Source organism: Schistocerca piceifrons, chromosome 10 (assembly GCF_021461385.2).
Source record: "Schistocerca piceifrons isolate TAMUIC-IGC-003096 chromosome 10, iqSchPice1.1, whole genome shotgun sequence".
Lineage (NCBI taxonomy): Eukaryota > Metazoa > Arthropoda > Insecta > Orthoptera > Acrididae > Schistocerca > Schistocerca piceifrons.
Window position 1 is genome coordinate 131,672,803 of NC_060147.1, and position 16,111 is coordinate 131,688,913.

Sequence of the window (16,111 nt, forward strand, 5' to 3'; positions counted from 1 at the left end):
GAAGGAGTCATGCTGATTACATGGCCCCGGTACAGAGATCACTCCTCGTGGTGCCTCGTAGGCAGCAGTCGGTGAGCCGGAATAACCTGTAGACCTAATCTGTGAGGAGTGTGTATGTTTAAATTTCAAAGAAAATTTATTCCTTTATGGTTTTTGTTGTTAATAATAAAATTAAGTTTGCAATTAATTGCAAGTTACACAATCCTGATACAAAACAAAAATAATTTTTGGCATAGACTTTGTCTCTTGCTCTAGGGTTCAGAGAAGAGTTATTTACTCTGACCAAAAGATATTCAACAAGCTCCCAACACAAAGTGAGAAATTGGGAATCCCATCCAGATCAAAAGAAAATAAAAAATGTATATCACCCATAAATAACTTAGACACAAAGGTGAAAACTCATTGAATGGTAGAGATGTTGAGTCATCAACAGGAACACAAAAAAGGCTGAAAACTTAGTAGCTTTTGGATCTACAGTGCACACACAAACACATGAATATACACACATCTGCACACACAGGCATCTGCAAGGGTGGTGGAGGGGGAGTGGGGGGTGGAAGGAAAAGGAGAGGGCAAAAGAGTTCCGCCTTCATTGCAATACTGAAACATCCAGGCAGATTAATATTGTATCCTGGACTTGGACTCGAACCCAGCACCTTAGCCAATGCGGGGAAGTGCGTTATCACCTGAGCTATCTGAGCGGAGCTCAAGAATCTTCACTTGTGTCAGTATCTTGTCTCTTACCTCCCAAACATCACGAAAGTTGTCCTACATGTTTTGTGGGACTGGAATAATGCAGTCACAGTGCTATAAATTCTGGTTAGTGGGCCCACACAACAGTGTGGCAAACTGGAGAGACAAGGTCTGGTTCAGTCAAATCTATTCTACCAATCAATATGAGGGTAGATTTAGGAGACATCCCATGTTCACCTAGTAATACAATGACTCAAGGTTACAAATTACTAACCAAAATAAAAAATATAGCTTTTAAAACACATTTTAGTCAGCTTTATTTATGTCAGTGAACATTACAAAATAGAAAATATGAAAGTCATGCTATAACTGCATTAATGTGATGTGTTGCACCCTGTTCCTGCTCCTCAAGGTGTGTTGATCTGACATTTTTGAGAGGTTATTATTGTACATATGTAATAGGTTTTTCTCAATTGTTCTCACTTTTTTCTATTTCAGATTTTTAATTTTCAGTTTCAACCTAGCATAGCAGTAATAGCAGTAATTTTTTGTGAACATTTTCTGACTATTTTCTAACTTATTGAATATCTCAGATTTAATCATATGAGTATGTAATTTCAGATCATTGAATAAAAAAGCTGGTGTCTTTATTCATATAGATAATATGCAATGACATTGAAATATCTTTACTCCTACTGTTTAGGTGTCAAAGCAATCTACATTAAAAATACTGAGTGTGTAACTATCAGCTGTTTGAAGTACGAAAGGTTTTGTATATTTCTTGGGACAGGGCGTATTTTAAAACTCATGAAATTAGTTACATAAAAAATGGGAGTTTTAGATTCTGCCTTACGGCAGGTCTTGTCATGGGAGAAGCCTCATTAGAGAGGTCCACTGCACGAGCGTCTGGGGAAGTGATTCTGGTGGTGGCTTTCCATTGCCTTCCACTGATGAGGATGAAATGATAATGAGGACAACACAACACCAGTCCGCGAGCGGAAAAAAATCTCCGAGCCGGCCGGGAATCAAACCCGGTCCCCTCGGCGTGACAGACCGCCGCGCTGACCACTCAGCTATCGGGGCAGACCTAGGACTGAAACTAGCCATAATAAAAAGTATTTGTCACTAGATCTTGGCACTGAACTTTGGCATTTTTTAAAATATTTACTGGCTGTAGGGCACTACGTTGGAAATATACTATCCACTCGCAGTGATCTGACCACCTGCCAAAAGCCTGAATAGCCACCTTTGGCAGTGCAGACAGCTGTGAGACACAGAGAAAGAGAGCCAATAAGGCTCTGGAAGACACTGACAGGAATGTGGAGCCATCCCGACTCCAGTGCTGTAGCCAGTTATGCTAGGGACCTCAGTTGAGGATCCGTGGTGCCAACAGCCCAATTGAGGTGATCATGTAGATTCTCAATTGTGGTTAAATCTGGAGAGTTTGGTGGCCAGGGGAGTACAGTAAACTCGCCCTGGTGTTCTTCAAACAACAAATATACACTGCGAGCTGTGTTACATGTTGCAGGTACTGCTCACAAATGCTGAGGTGTTGAGGAAAAACAAACTGCATGCAGGGAAGGATACAGTCCCAAATGATGCGTCGAATCTTGTATTGATCCACTGTGCCTTCTAGAATGACAAGATGACCCAGAGAATTCCATAAAAACATTCCTCAGACCATGACACCCCCTCGATTGTTGCAGGGTGTTCACTTTCAGACTTTCATGCCAAGCACGCCAATGGCCATCTGTCTAAGGGAGCATAAAATGTGATTCATCTGAAAAGGCCAGCTGTCAGCACTCAGTGGACGACCAGTTATGGTACTGGTTTGGAAATTACAGCCTTCAGTGGCAATGAACAGCAGTCAGCATGGGTGTGTGAACCGGGCACCTGCCGAGGAGACCCATATGCAGCAAAGTTCCCTGAATGGTCGTTGAGGAGACACTGTCGGTAGCTCCTCAGTTCATCTGGGCAGATAGTTGCTCAGCAGTTGCACATCTATTAGCCTGTACACATCTCTGCAGCTATCGTTCACCCCTGTCATCTGTGGCCCATAGTGCACCACAATTGCCTCAGCACCAGTTTTGGATAGTGCCATTTTGCCACGGATGGTATACAGGGTGATTATAATTAAAGTTAAACTTTCAGAACACTGTAGAAATAATACTACTGGTCAGAATGTCAAAGTGTAATGGAGTATTATGGAGAAGGGGGAAAAAGTATGGCAGAAGAAGAAAAAATAGTGTGAAAATTGATCAATAGATGGCGCTATATGTGTCAGAATATGTAAATTTTGTCACTTTCATGTTGTTGTTGTTGTGGTCTTCAGTCCTGAGACTGGTTTGATGCAGCTCTCCATGCTACTCTATCCTGTGCAAGCTTCTTCATCTCCCAGTACTTACTGCAACCTACATCCTCCTGAATCTGCTTAGTGTATTCATCTCTTGGTCTCCCTCTACGATTTTTACCCTCCAATACTAAATTGGTGATCCCTTGATGCCTCAGAACGTGTCCTACCAACTGATCCCTTCTTCTAGTCAAGTTGTGCCACAAACTCCTCTTCTCCCCAATCCTGTTCAATACCTCCTCATTAGTTATGTGATCTACCCATCTAATCTTCAGCATTCTTCTGTAGCACCACATTTTGAAAGCTTCTATTCTCTTCTTGTCCAAACTATTTATTGTCCATGTTTCACTTGAATACATGGCTACGATCCAGACAAATACTTTCAGAAACGACTTCCTGACACTTAAATCTATACTCAATGTCAACAAATTTCTCTTCTTCAGAAACGCTTTCCTTGCCATTGCCAGTCTACATTTTATATCCTCTCTACTTCGACCATCATCAGTTATTTTGCTCCCCAAATAGCAAAACTCCTTTACTACTTTAAGTGTCTCATTTCCTAATCTATTTCCCTCAGCATCACCCGAGTTAATTCGACCACATTCCATTATCCTCGTTTTGCTTTTGTTGATGTTCATCTTATATCCTTCCTTGTCACTTTCATACAATCAGGAAATGTACAGGGAGATCATCATTAAAGTTAAACTTTCAAAACACTGTACAAATAACACCACTGGTCAGAATGACGTCAAATTGCAATAGAATATTATTGGAGATGAGGGAAAACGTATGGCAGAAGGAAAAAAAGAGTGTGAAAATTGATCAATAGATGGCGCTTTATTTGTCAGAATACGTAAATGAAAACACCCATCATGTGCATGACCCACTGAAGTTGGTATAAACATGCCGGGTACACGGCTTTTCTTCCTTTCACATCTGCAACATTCGCCATGACTGTCTCAATGCAGGATCGTGCTCTGCTTGTAAAGTTGTATTAAAGAATGATGACTGCACACATGTTGCTCTGCAGATGTTATGGACAATGAAGGGTTTGAAGAAAGGCATTGGTCTGATGAGTGCTGTGGGTATGTGGAAAATGAATTCAAAATTCGAAAAGAAAAGTTCTTTTGGTGTGCAACCTGGTAGATGAAGGAAATGAATTGATTCGATGTCAGTGGAAGCAGTGGCCACAGCAATGCAGGAGATGACGGATGGTGGTGTGCAAACATGTAGTGCACAGAGAATTGCCTGAAAATTGGACATACCCATGAACACGGTGCATAAAATCCTAGCAAACATCCTTCTTTGCTATCCATTCAAAATTACCCATATGCACAAGTTGCTTCCTGTTGACCTGCCAGCAAGAGAGATCTTTGCTTTAGAATTTCTAGCTCGCTTGAAAGTGGACAATGAAAGTGGGCAATGATTGGCCATGGAAGATTCTGTGGACAGATAAAGCCCATTTCCATCTGACAGGATATGCCAATACACAGAACTGTCGAAAATGGGCTAAGGAAAATCCACAAGCAAATCAACCAGTACCATTTCATCCTGAAAAGGTCACTGTGTGGTGGGCGTTTATGGCATCATTTATCGTAAGGCCATATTTTTTCAAAGAGACAGGTCCTTCCGGTCCTGTTACCTGTACCGTCACTGGTAAGTGCTATGATTGTTTTTTGTGCAACCACATCATTCCAGCTCTCCAACAGCATGGATGTGTGGATGGGATCATTTTTATGCAAGATGGGACACCTCTGCACATTGCAAATCCAGTTAACCAGCTGCTGAAGCGCCATTTTGGAAATGCTAGAATTATCAGCTGCCATTTACCTACAGCCTGGCCGTCTCGATCACCTGATCTTAATCTGTGTGTCTTCTGGCTGTGGGGCTATCTGAAAGATGTTGTGTTCAGTGTTCCAATTGCAAACTTAGCTGCATTGAAGGCACACATTGTTCAGCACATTCTGAAAGTGACCCCAGAAACACTTTAATCAGTTGTGGAACATGCTGTTTCTCGATTTCAACTTGTTGCAGAAAATGGTGGACACTATATTAAACATGTTTTGCGCCAGTCACATGGAAATTAATAATCCGATTTGATTTTGATTGATGCTTTTTCTGCGGTTTTTGGCCTCAGGACAATTAAAAATCGATGTGATTCATGTTTTTTATGTGGTTTTTGGCCTCAGGACAACTAAAAACTGATGCGAGTGATGCTTTTTTGTGGTTTTTGGACTTACAGCACCATCTATTGTTATGTTTTGTAACTATTTATTTTTCTTCTGCCCTATGTTTGCCCTCTTCTCCAATAACATTCTGTTGCAATTTGACATCATTCTGATCAGTGGCATTATTCCTACAGCGATTTGAAAGTTTAACTTTAATTATAATCACCCTGCACTTTAGTCGTGATGGTACATGAACAGTTTCCAAACTCAGCCATTTTGGAAATGCTTCCAGCCTTCACCCAAAAGCCAATGATCATCCCCTTTTGGACGTCAGATTAATCACTCCGTTTCCGCATTACGACAATGACTGCGCTGTTTTCTGCATCCCTCAACACGCTTTATACACTCCACTGCTAGTGCTGCCACCTGCAGTGTGTGAGTGGTTACTGCACGCTGATGTTGAACATAGTTGTGGCCATATTGAAGTGACTGGACAAAGTATATAAAATAATACACTCTTGCTTAACTGCAGGTGTTGCATTCTAATTCCAATTGACACAATTATTTTCTCCCGTATTTTACTGCAATAATTCTAACGCTGATTCTGCTGGCTCACCACAGAATAATTATCACTCCTGACAGTCATGCAATGCTCCAATGCACAGGGGAAGAATTTAGTGTCATTCACTTGCACTTTCCATTAAAAATATTCTATTATATTATGGTAATGTCCGCCCCGGTAGCTAAGTGGTCAGCGCGACAGCCTGTCAATCCAAAGGGCCCTGGTTCCATTCCCGGCTGGGTTGGAGATTTTCTCCACTCAGAGACTGGGTGTTGTGTTGTCCTAATCATCATCATTTCATCCCCATTGACGTGCAAGTCGCCGAAGTGGCGTCAAATCGAAAGACTTGCACCAGGCGAACGGTTCTACCCGACGGGGGGCCCTCGTCACACGACATTTCATTTCATTTTTTTCATTGTGGTAATTGTATCTTGTATAGCTATAATTAAAAAAACATTTAAAAAATACCACAACATACATACAGAATTCCTTTAGTTGTAGAATAGCATTATATGAACACAGAAAGATTAGGCCAGCCACTTTAGAGAGTAATTTGACCGAGCAGGTTGAAAGCTTCCACTGTGTAATCACACAGTTCAGTTTGGAAAGGCAATTGCGCACTGAAGTTCACAGGCATGAAGCCAGGTTTTAGTCTGAGTGAGATTCACATTTGTTACCATCTACCTACCATACCCTCCCCCCCTCCCCCTCCTGGTTTATAACTAGCTGTTGCCCCTGTTTTTAACATTTCCCAGACACCTAGGATTTTAATAACAATAAAATGTCATACTATAATAATAATAATAATAATAATAATAATAATAATTTGTTTATGTCATCACTTAATAGAATGCTTTAGCATAGCTTCCATGAAACTCCGATTCCGAGAAATATGTTATTTGAAAGACATTTTCAAGACACTTATTTCTCAGGCTACTTTATTCTGTGAACATTAGCTGAGGAATTTGGAAATTGGAATATTAAAGTATGGGAATGCTTACAGAAAAATTTTCTTTGGAAGCGAAGGGGGAAGGCGGGTTGAGTGCCTCATGACCCCCACGATGCTCTTCTTGGATCTGCACCTGGTGATTCATAGTGCAGAGAGCAATGCACGGCACAAATACTGCAAGCAGACTCTTCTGCCAGATGGCAGAATGACTCCTGGATATTTCAACACTTTACAGCCTTTAATTCTCTATTTCCAATATCCAAACCTTGTATCTCATTTTATCATCCATGCTAATATTGTGTTTTCTCCAGTTAATATTAGACTCTCCTTTTTTTCCTCTTCTTTTAATATTTGATGCTACTATCTTGCATGTTACATACATCCAATTGCTATATCAAGAAAAGAACAATGAGCAAAATGCACTCCACAACTGATTGGCCTATTTTCTTAAGCACAAGCTATGTATACCTCAATGAGAGTCAGTGCCACAGAGTGACCATATGGCAGTCCATTTACACAGGCCATGGGACCTGCTGTTTAAAAGCAAACAAAATGAAACTTATTTGACAGTAATTAAATTTGTGAACTATGAGAGCAAATTTATTTTCTTCACACCTACACAAGTTGTGATGCTTAAATACCTTTTGAACATGGTTGATGACTACTCAGTGGACATCTATTAACACTTATACCTGCTCTAGGACATGTGCTGAAATCGACTGACTTTTTTCACAAACTTAATTAACTTTTACAAAAGGCTTTTCATTGCTTCAGGTAATGATATTAATTTAAAAGTAAAATCATTGTCTTCTATTCACTGAGGCTATAGTCAGCTTAGAAAAACGGTGGTTGGGCTAAAAGTACTTTAAAAAACGGATTAAAAACAGTCTTGACTGCAATAAAACATTTATTTACAATCATTGCCAATTTCAGTCAGAATGTGATCATATTCAGACCATTTATACCATTATGGTAGGCAGTGATGGTAAACAGAGCAGGTCTTATGACTCCACTGCTCAAATCAGCAGTTGATGTTCAAGGAATCAATAACAACTACTCCATTCCCTGTCACTGCCTATCATCATGGTGTAAATGGTCTGAAGAAGGTCACATTCTGACTGAAACCGGTAACCATTGTAAAGAAATACTTTACTGCAGTCAAGACTGTTTTTAATCTGTTTTTTGTAGTTACATTTTAGTATGATTCCAAAGAAGCAATGTGGAAGATTCATTTTATGCCTACTACTGCAATGTGCATGAAAGCAGAATTTGGATGAACCAAATGGAAGAATAAGAAAAAATCAAAATATGTCATCAGTCAACAAGTTATTATTGTTCACCACTACTCGACATACTTGGCTAGACCACTATACAAATACTCGCTCCTATTCAAAAAGTTTCATTTGGTCAAACGCTTCAGCCCAGTGGAATATATAAGCTTTTGCCTTTTTGTTCCCTCACAAAGGGAAAAGCAGGTCTCATTATATACATTCAAGGAATTAGAAAAGTAAAAAATGACAAGTCCATTTCAGCTGTACGATGTGTGATCAAAAAGCTATGGAATTTTTTTTAATTTTGTGGGCTTTATGCGTCCAATTTTCAAAATTTCTTTTTATCTTTTTCATACACACATTCCTGATGTATATTTGCATTTTCAGCTGTTTTGAATATTTAGTTTATTCTTGGCAGTCAAGAAGGTTATACGCATTTTTGAGTGCTCAGTGAATTTTGACCTTAGAAAAAGATGGATCAAAGAATTTGCATTAAATTTTGCTAGAAAAAGGAAATAACATACAAAACTGCATTTGAATTTTGGTGAATCTACTATTAAGACACAAGTTTACGAATTTCTACACATTTCAAAGAGGGTTGAGAGGACGTTAAAGACAATGATCACCCTGGACACCCTAGCACATCCATTCATGATGACATGGCAATGTGCAAGAATTAAAGAAAATCACTGAATCACCATCAGAGGGCTTGCTGATGATGTCAGCATATCCTCTGGCTCATGCCAAGCCCTTTTTGGACATTTTGGGCATGAAACAGGTAGCACCGAAGTTTGTTCCAAGATTGTTTAATTTTGACCAAAAATGATATCATGTAGACATCGCTCAGGAGTTGCTGAATGAAATCAACTGTGATCTAGAACTTCTAAAGAATGTTGCAATAGGTGAAATTGAAACCAAGGCCCAATTGTCCTGCCTGAAGAGCCAAGACAGAAAAAAAATCGACAAGTTTGATCATGTGTGAAGGTTCTGCTCACTGTTTTCTTCCATTAACAATGAGATAGCACATCACTGAGTTCCTGCCTATGGTCTTACAGTCAATAAGGAATACTACCTGGAAGTTATGCACCATTTTTGTGAAGCAATCTGAAGAAAATGACAGGAATTGTGGCAAAACCAGTCATGGAAATTGGATCATGATAATGGTCCTGCTCACATCTCAATGCCTGCCTGTTCATGATTTTTTAGCAAAAAACAAACCGTTATGTTGCCTCAGCCAATGCATTCACCGAAAATGGCCCCTTGCAACTTCTTTCTATTCCCAGGGCTGAAGAGACCCATGAAAGGATGTTGTTTTGCCACCACTAATGAGATAAAACAGAATTGCTGAAGGAGCCGATCACCTCAATGAAAAGTGAGTTCCAGAAATGCTTCCAAGATTGAAAAAAGTTATATCTGGAAAGTATCTGTGCAGTGTGTGGATATTTAGTCTGTTGTCAGCTGTCAAAAAGGTTACATGTATTTTTGTAGTATTGTTGATAACTTATTTTGTATCAAAATGCAGCTGAGCATTTGTGTGAAATATTGTTATAGGAACAGAGTAAAGTGCAGTAAAGTATTAGAAACATTAAATACTGCTTTTGGTGAGTCCACTGCGTGTAAAACAAGATTTTGCAAGTGGTATAAGCATTTTGAAGACCGTGAAGATGTGTGCAATGGATGTGGAAAAAGTGAAGGAAACGATCGTGAAGGATCGCTGAGTCACAATCACAGAAATCACTGATGATGCTGACATATCAACCGGTTCATTGCACGAAATTTTTTTGGATGTTTTAGGTATGAAACACTTTACAGCGAAATTTGTTCCAAAATTTTCCGATTATGAATAAAAAACTGTGGTGAATGCAAGTTACTCAGGAGTTGCTTGAAAATGTCAACAATATTACAGAACTACTGAAATGTGTCATAACAGGTGATCAAACATGTATTTATGGGTACAGTGTCAAAAATAAGGCTCAGTTGTCCCGGTGGAAACATTTGGGATCACCAAGACAAAAAAAAAAAAAAAAAACCTTGACAAGTATGGTAAAATGCAAAGGCTATGCACACTATAGTCTGCAGTTTTACAGCAGAGTGCACCTCGAGTTCTTGTCACAACATCAAATAATCAGTAAGGAGTACCATTTACCATTTAACAAGTTCAATGCCTGAAGCAATCCAAAAGAGGGGGAGAGAGACTGCATGGGTGGGAGGGGGGGGGGGGCAAGTCTGGATCTGCAGTGACAGAATTTGCGGTTTTGCACCACTATAATGCACCTGTTCACACTTCATTGCTTGTTTGTGAATTTTTGGCAAAAAAAAAAAAAAAAAAAAAAAAAAAAAAAAAAAAAAAAATTGCTGTAATGATCCCACAGCATCAATATTCAAAACACATGGCTTCATGTGACTATTCCAAAGGTTCCAGAGGTGTTTTGAGAATTGGGAAAAGTGCTATGTAAGTGTATAATATCTAATGGGGACTATAAAAAAAGAGATAATATTACTGTAAAAGAATAAATAACCTTCTTTTCAAAAAAAGAGAAATTCCTGCTATTTTGTGAACACATCTCAGATTTCTGATTCCTCCCATAAATTAACAAATATGCTGAGAAATATTGTGTGTGTTTCAGCCTTGTTCATCACGCAGATCGTGTCTATCGTGGTGGCTGCCCTGGCGCTCATTGCAACCGTTCTCCTCTTTATTGGAGTGCATCTGGTAAGTTGAGTGGTGACATAAGAGAACCACGAGCCAAAGAGTTCACAGACTGCAAAGTAAAATCCACAGCCAACAGTGCTACACTTTGCAAAATGTTCTACTGTGAAGGGAACTTTTGCTCCAAAAAAGGAGGCTGTCGAACCCAAAATGTCAGATTCTGATTTGAGTGCATAACGAGGCCAAATAGCAAAGGTCACCAGTCTCCTATTCACTCCCCCCCCCCCCCTCCCCCCCCCTCTCCCCCCCACCTCAGGACATTGTAGTTTTTGCACAGAAGTTGGTTTTCGGTGACAAAGCCATGTTACGTGTGTCTGGAAAGGTAGCTTGTCATAATGTGCATGTCTGGGGCACAGAACATCCACACAAGATAGTAAAACACATTCACAATTCATATAAAGTTAATGTATTTTGTGCCATGTCATTTTCAAAATTTATGGAACATTTTTCTTTGCAGAGAAAAATGTGGACGGGTTCATGTTCCTGGAAAAGCTGCAGCAATAGCTCATGCCTCAACTACAAGACGCCGGGGAATTGATTTTTAGACAAGACTGTGCTGCAACACACCTTCTCTCACACAGTTGTGATTACCTCAGTCCCACAAACTGCCTGTGTCACATTGGACATACTCACCAGTGCACCCCCCCCCCCCCCCCCCCCAACCACCACCACAGGGCATCTGACTTGAATACTTTTACTTATGGAATTATGTCAAAGAGTTGTGTGTTTGTGGTCTACAGTTTGAAGACTCATTTGATGCAGCTCTGCATGCTACTGTGTCCTGTGCAAGCCTCTTCATCTCCGAGCAACTACTGCAACCTACATCCTTCTAAGTCTGCTTACTGTGTTCATCTCTCGGTCTCCCCCTATGATTTTTCCCTCCAACACTAAATTTGTGATCCCTTGTCTCGGAATGTGTCCTCTCAACAGACCCCTCCTTAATTTCTTTTCTCCCCAGTTCTATTTGGTACTCTCATTAGTTACATGCTGTACCAATATAATTTCCAGCATTCTTCTGTATTACCACATTTCATAAGCTTCTGTTCTCTTCTTGTCTGAACTTCTTATCATCCACATTTGTTGAGTATGAGGATGTTACTCTATCTTTTTTATTAAAGATACTTTTTTCTTTGTAAAATAACATACAAATGATGCAGTTAAAGCCAACTGACCTTCATATAGCGACTAAGATCATCCTTGAAGTATTTCTGAGGTTCAGACGAAATCAATGAAATGCTTTGTTTCAGAATATAAAATATATATCTCAAACTGGTAAACAAATCGCCACTAAACGAAATGTTACTACTAGCCTTATAACCACAAAAATTATATTTCATGTAATAGTATATGGCACCACTGTTATTTAGATAATGTTTTGTCCACAATAACCTTCATATTTTCTTTCTCTGTCACAGTAGCTGCAACGCAAACTACTGAGCAAAAAACTGGGTACCAAGCGGAATGCTCAAGTATGAGGCATATGGAAAAACGAGAAGTTCAGCCATATGATCTAACCTCTAATTTTTGCACACACCTACACATCTGCACTCAAGCACGAGGGAAGATGCATTCTATGGACATACCTTTAGACAGATTTTCACATCATCAACCAATAGTGGCCTGCGTATTGTTACATATGAGGTGTGTCGAAAAAGTATCAAACCTTCCTCTTCCCGCACAAACTGATGACACGCAGAAGACTTTCTTCTGAGGGGAAGAGGCAAGGTACATTTGTGCGCAGTTGAGAGTTTTCCTGCCAACAGAAAGCATCAATTGCAGGCAGTACGCCTATGACTGAGGATATATAGCAACTGTTTGTTGGATTCCAGTAGGTAAACCGACAGAACAAACTGAGCAGCAATATTGCATTGAATTTTATCAAAAGTTTTGTGATATCTGAGTGGAAGCTGTTCACAATTTCAACACAATTTTGAGGACAATGGCAAAAGCATCTCACAGATAAAAGACTCATACAACTGCTTCAAACATGGTTACATGTCACTGGACAGTGAACTTCATACAGGTAGACCATCAGTGAGTTGAAATAACAATATTATTGAGAAAGCACGGACTTTGATGATGGAAGACCATAATGCCACATTACGAGAACTCGCAAACCAGATAGAGGTAACTGTGTTGTGCAAACATCTGGATCTATGGACTGCAAACCTTAGCAGCTCCATAATGTTAATGCACGTACCCATTCTGTGCAATTGAGTCAGTTTCCTCACCAAACGCAACATTCCTGTGATTAGTCAGGATCCCTACTCCTCTCTGTGATTCCATGTGACTTTAGCTATTTCCCAACCTGATAATGTTTCTGAAATGAGCACAATTTGAGACAACATGAGACATTGTGCAAAATGAAATTGTCCAGCTGATAACTATGAGTACGATGTCTGTTAGAAAAGTATTCGACCTCTGGATCGGAGAAAAAAGAACTGGCTTACCTCGAGTGTTGGACACTTAATCACCATCAAAATAGTTCCCTTGGGACTCCATGCACTTCCACCATTGTTGGAAGATGCAGAAAAAGCTTCTTTTAGAATGGAGTTAGCTAAACTGTCGTTGTGGCCATAATGCCCTCAAGTCTGAAATTGCATTCCTTTCAATAGCCTCTCAAGTTGAGGGAACAGCCAGAAGTTTCAGGGGGCCAAATCAGGATAGTAAGGAGCCAGTTGAAGCACAGGAACCTGGTTTTTAGCCAAAACAGTCAAATAAAGTGGGATGAATATGCTGGAGCATTGTCGTGGTGGAGATGCTAATTTCCTACTGACCAAAAATCTAGTCTCTTGCACCATACAGCATCACATAGATGACGAAGGACTTCCCTGTAGTACACTTTGGTGATTGTTTGACCCTGTGGAGCATACTCATGGTTTATCACACTGCAGGAATCAAATAAAGCAGTCATCATAGTTTTGACATTGCTACGCATCTGGCGAGCCTTCTTTGGGTCTTGGTGATGAGGAATGCATCCACTGTGACGACTGGGGTTTGGCTTCCGGGTCATACCTGCACACCCAGGACTCGTCACCAGTAATTATGGTGTTCACAAAGTCGATGTCACTTTTTGTAGCGCCCACCACATCCTGTGAGACTTCACAACGAAATCGCTTTTGCTCCGCCATCAGCAGTTACGGCACGAATTTCACCGATTCCCTCTTCGTGGCCAAATCTTCTGTCACAATAGAATGTGCTGAAAAGTCGATATTCCGCAATTTCTTCGATAGTCACAAGACAGTCCCACATCACCACAGCATTCACTCTAGCAATGACTCAGTCAGTTCGGCATGTCAATGGTTGACCGGAGAACAGCTTGAACTACACCAAAGTGCAATCACCTTTAAACCGGTTGTACCACTCCTTAATCTATGTGATGCCCATGGCACCATCACCAAAATCCATATGAATCTTCTGAATGGTTTCCACCAGTCGGTCGCCCAGTTTCTGGCAAAATTTGAACAAGAAGTGCCATTCCAGGCTTTCTGTCATTTCTCTCACAACAAAAACTGGCACAAGTACTACACACTACCTCACTCAACTGCTGCTCACCGGCAACTGATGCTATCAACAGGTGGGAAAAAATTCATGCACATGCATGAAGATTCGAGATCAGTTTGTGCATGTGCACTACATTCAAATCCGCCAGGTGACTGAAAACTGAAAGAGAGAGAGAGAGAGAGAGAGAGAGAGAGAGAGAGAGAGAGAGAGAGAGAGAGAGAGATGGAAGAAGGGAACAGAAGTGTGTGCATTACATAGGAGACTACTTTGAAGTGGACTGGGGTTCTGTACCTCCAAAACAATATATGTACTTCTGCCAACCATAAGTTCAATACTCTTTGAACATATATTGGACATGCTGACTAGTACACTAGTATAACAGGGTGTGTATGTGGACAAGGAAAAAAAATTCACGGATTTTTCTCGGATTTCCCAGTTAAAAATACACTTCTTCCATGTTAAGTGACAGTATACTCTTATTCGGCACTGTAAAACTCATCAATCCTTTGAATGTTAATGGTTTTATATACCGGAGTAGAATTTCCCGTCACTTTAGAAAACGTAACTCAGGGGGGAAAAACACATTTTGAAAGACCTTTGATGTGCAGCAACATGTACGCTGGATATTTTCGTATTACGAAGGTATAAATTCGAATTCCACCAAACACTGTATGTCACTTTCCGAAGCATTGAAATTGAGATTGCGATGTGCTTTTGTAAGTCAGTCATAGCCCATGTCATGTGATCTCGCCAGCTGATGACAGCATAGGACACGTGATGTAGTCAGCCAATAGAGCGAACACACAAATAAGAAACGTTAATGGTTTAAATTAATATACGTACCATTCACCTATCATATTGGTCTCAAAGATTAATAAGCTGGAAGAGAAGCCAAGCTTCCACATATAATGTTGATCTTTTTTGCGCATGTTACACTTTAAGATACACCACACAAATGTGCCAGTAAAATTTTTAATAACAACTTAAATGTCTGATCTTCTGGGCTCGAAATTCTTCTAAATGGTCATCCTCAAAGAGTTGATTTTTAAATGAGAGTCCAATGCTTTGTGATTTACGAAATTCATCGTACATTCTCGAACATAGCTCATCTTACGTAAAAGGAAATCTTTGAATGTAACGCTTTTCAAACCACCATTCGCAGTATTTTCCCCGCAACCTGTTAGAAATAGGTTCGTTTCAGCAGTTGCAAGAGAGTGCCAGATAACCACACTTGCACAGCTATGACGACGCAGGAAGCCCATATGTTCATACGTGTAAAACATTAAAAGATCTTACATTATGTCATAAAAGAAACAAGACATCAGAGGATACTATCGTGAACAATACTAAAACACATAATTTGGCTTAAAATGCACATTTGTATGCAAATTTTCTTGCAGTAGCAGTACTGTATTATCTCATGTTTGGTTCTTTATTATGGCATAATGCCATACGTGCACTTGAAATCCAGTAAACAGTTGAAACTAGCCAATAGTGTGAAATTAAACACTTTGTTCCAAATAAATTGACTGCCTCAACAGAAAAGATTAATAAAAGCCAAATCTCTTTAGCAAACTGGCCAAAATAACTTCATTGTTCTGTAAGGCGATTAATGTTTGACTGTCAGAAAGGTGGAAATAAAATCTAAAACTAATAACATATTTTAGCCTTCCGTAAATACGTGAACATATTTTAATTCATTTGACAGCTCCCGGCCACAAAAATCCATTTTGTTATCATTTAATGTGAGAGCAATAAACGAAGAGGAAACAACAAAATCACTAAACGTAAACACAGGTCATGTGGAGACGACCCACCTCCCCACCACAAGTCAGACTGCTCTGTGTATCAGCCCCAGATTTACTAATTTCCGAACCAGGGCAATATTAAGTAGTGGCGCCCAG

At 39.9% G+C, this 16,111-nt stretch overlaps 1 protein-coding gene across 1 annotated transcript in view; it reads left to right on the forward strand.

The window, feature by feature from the left end:
* The window catches only part of LOC124718838, a 78,884-nt gene that overhangs the window by 53,743 nt on the left and 9,030 nt on the right, over positions 1 to 16,111 (forward strand). The window contains exon 4 of the mRNA XM_047244461.1: positions 10,621 to 10,706. Coding sequence (XP_047100417.1) covers positions 10,621 to 10,706 — 86 coding nt within the window. The remainder of the gene's footprint in view (positions 1 to 10,620; positions 10,707 to 16,111) is intronic.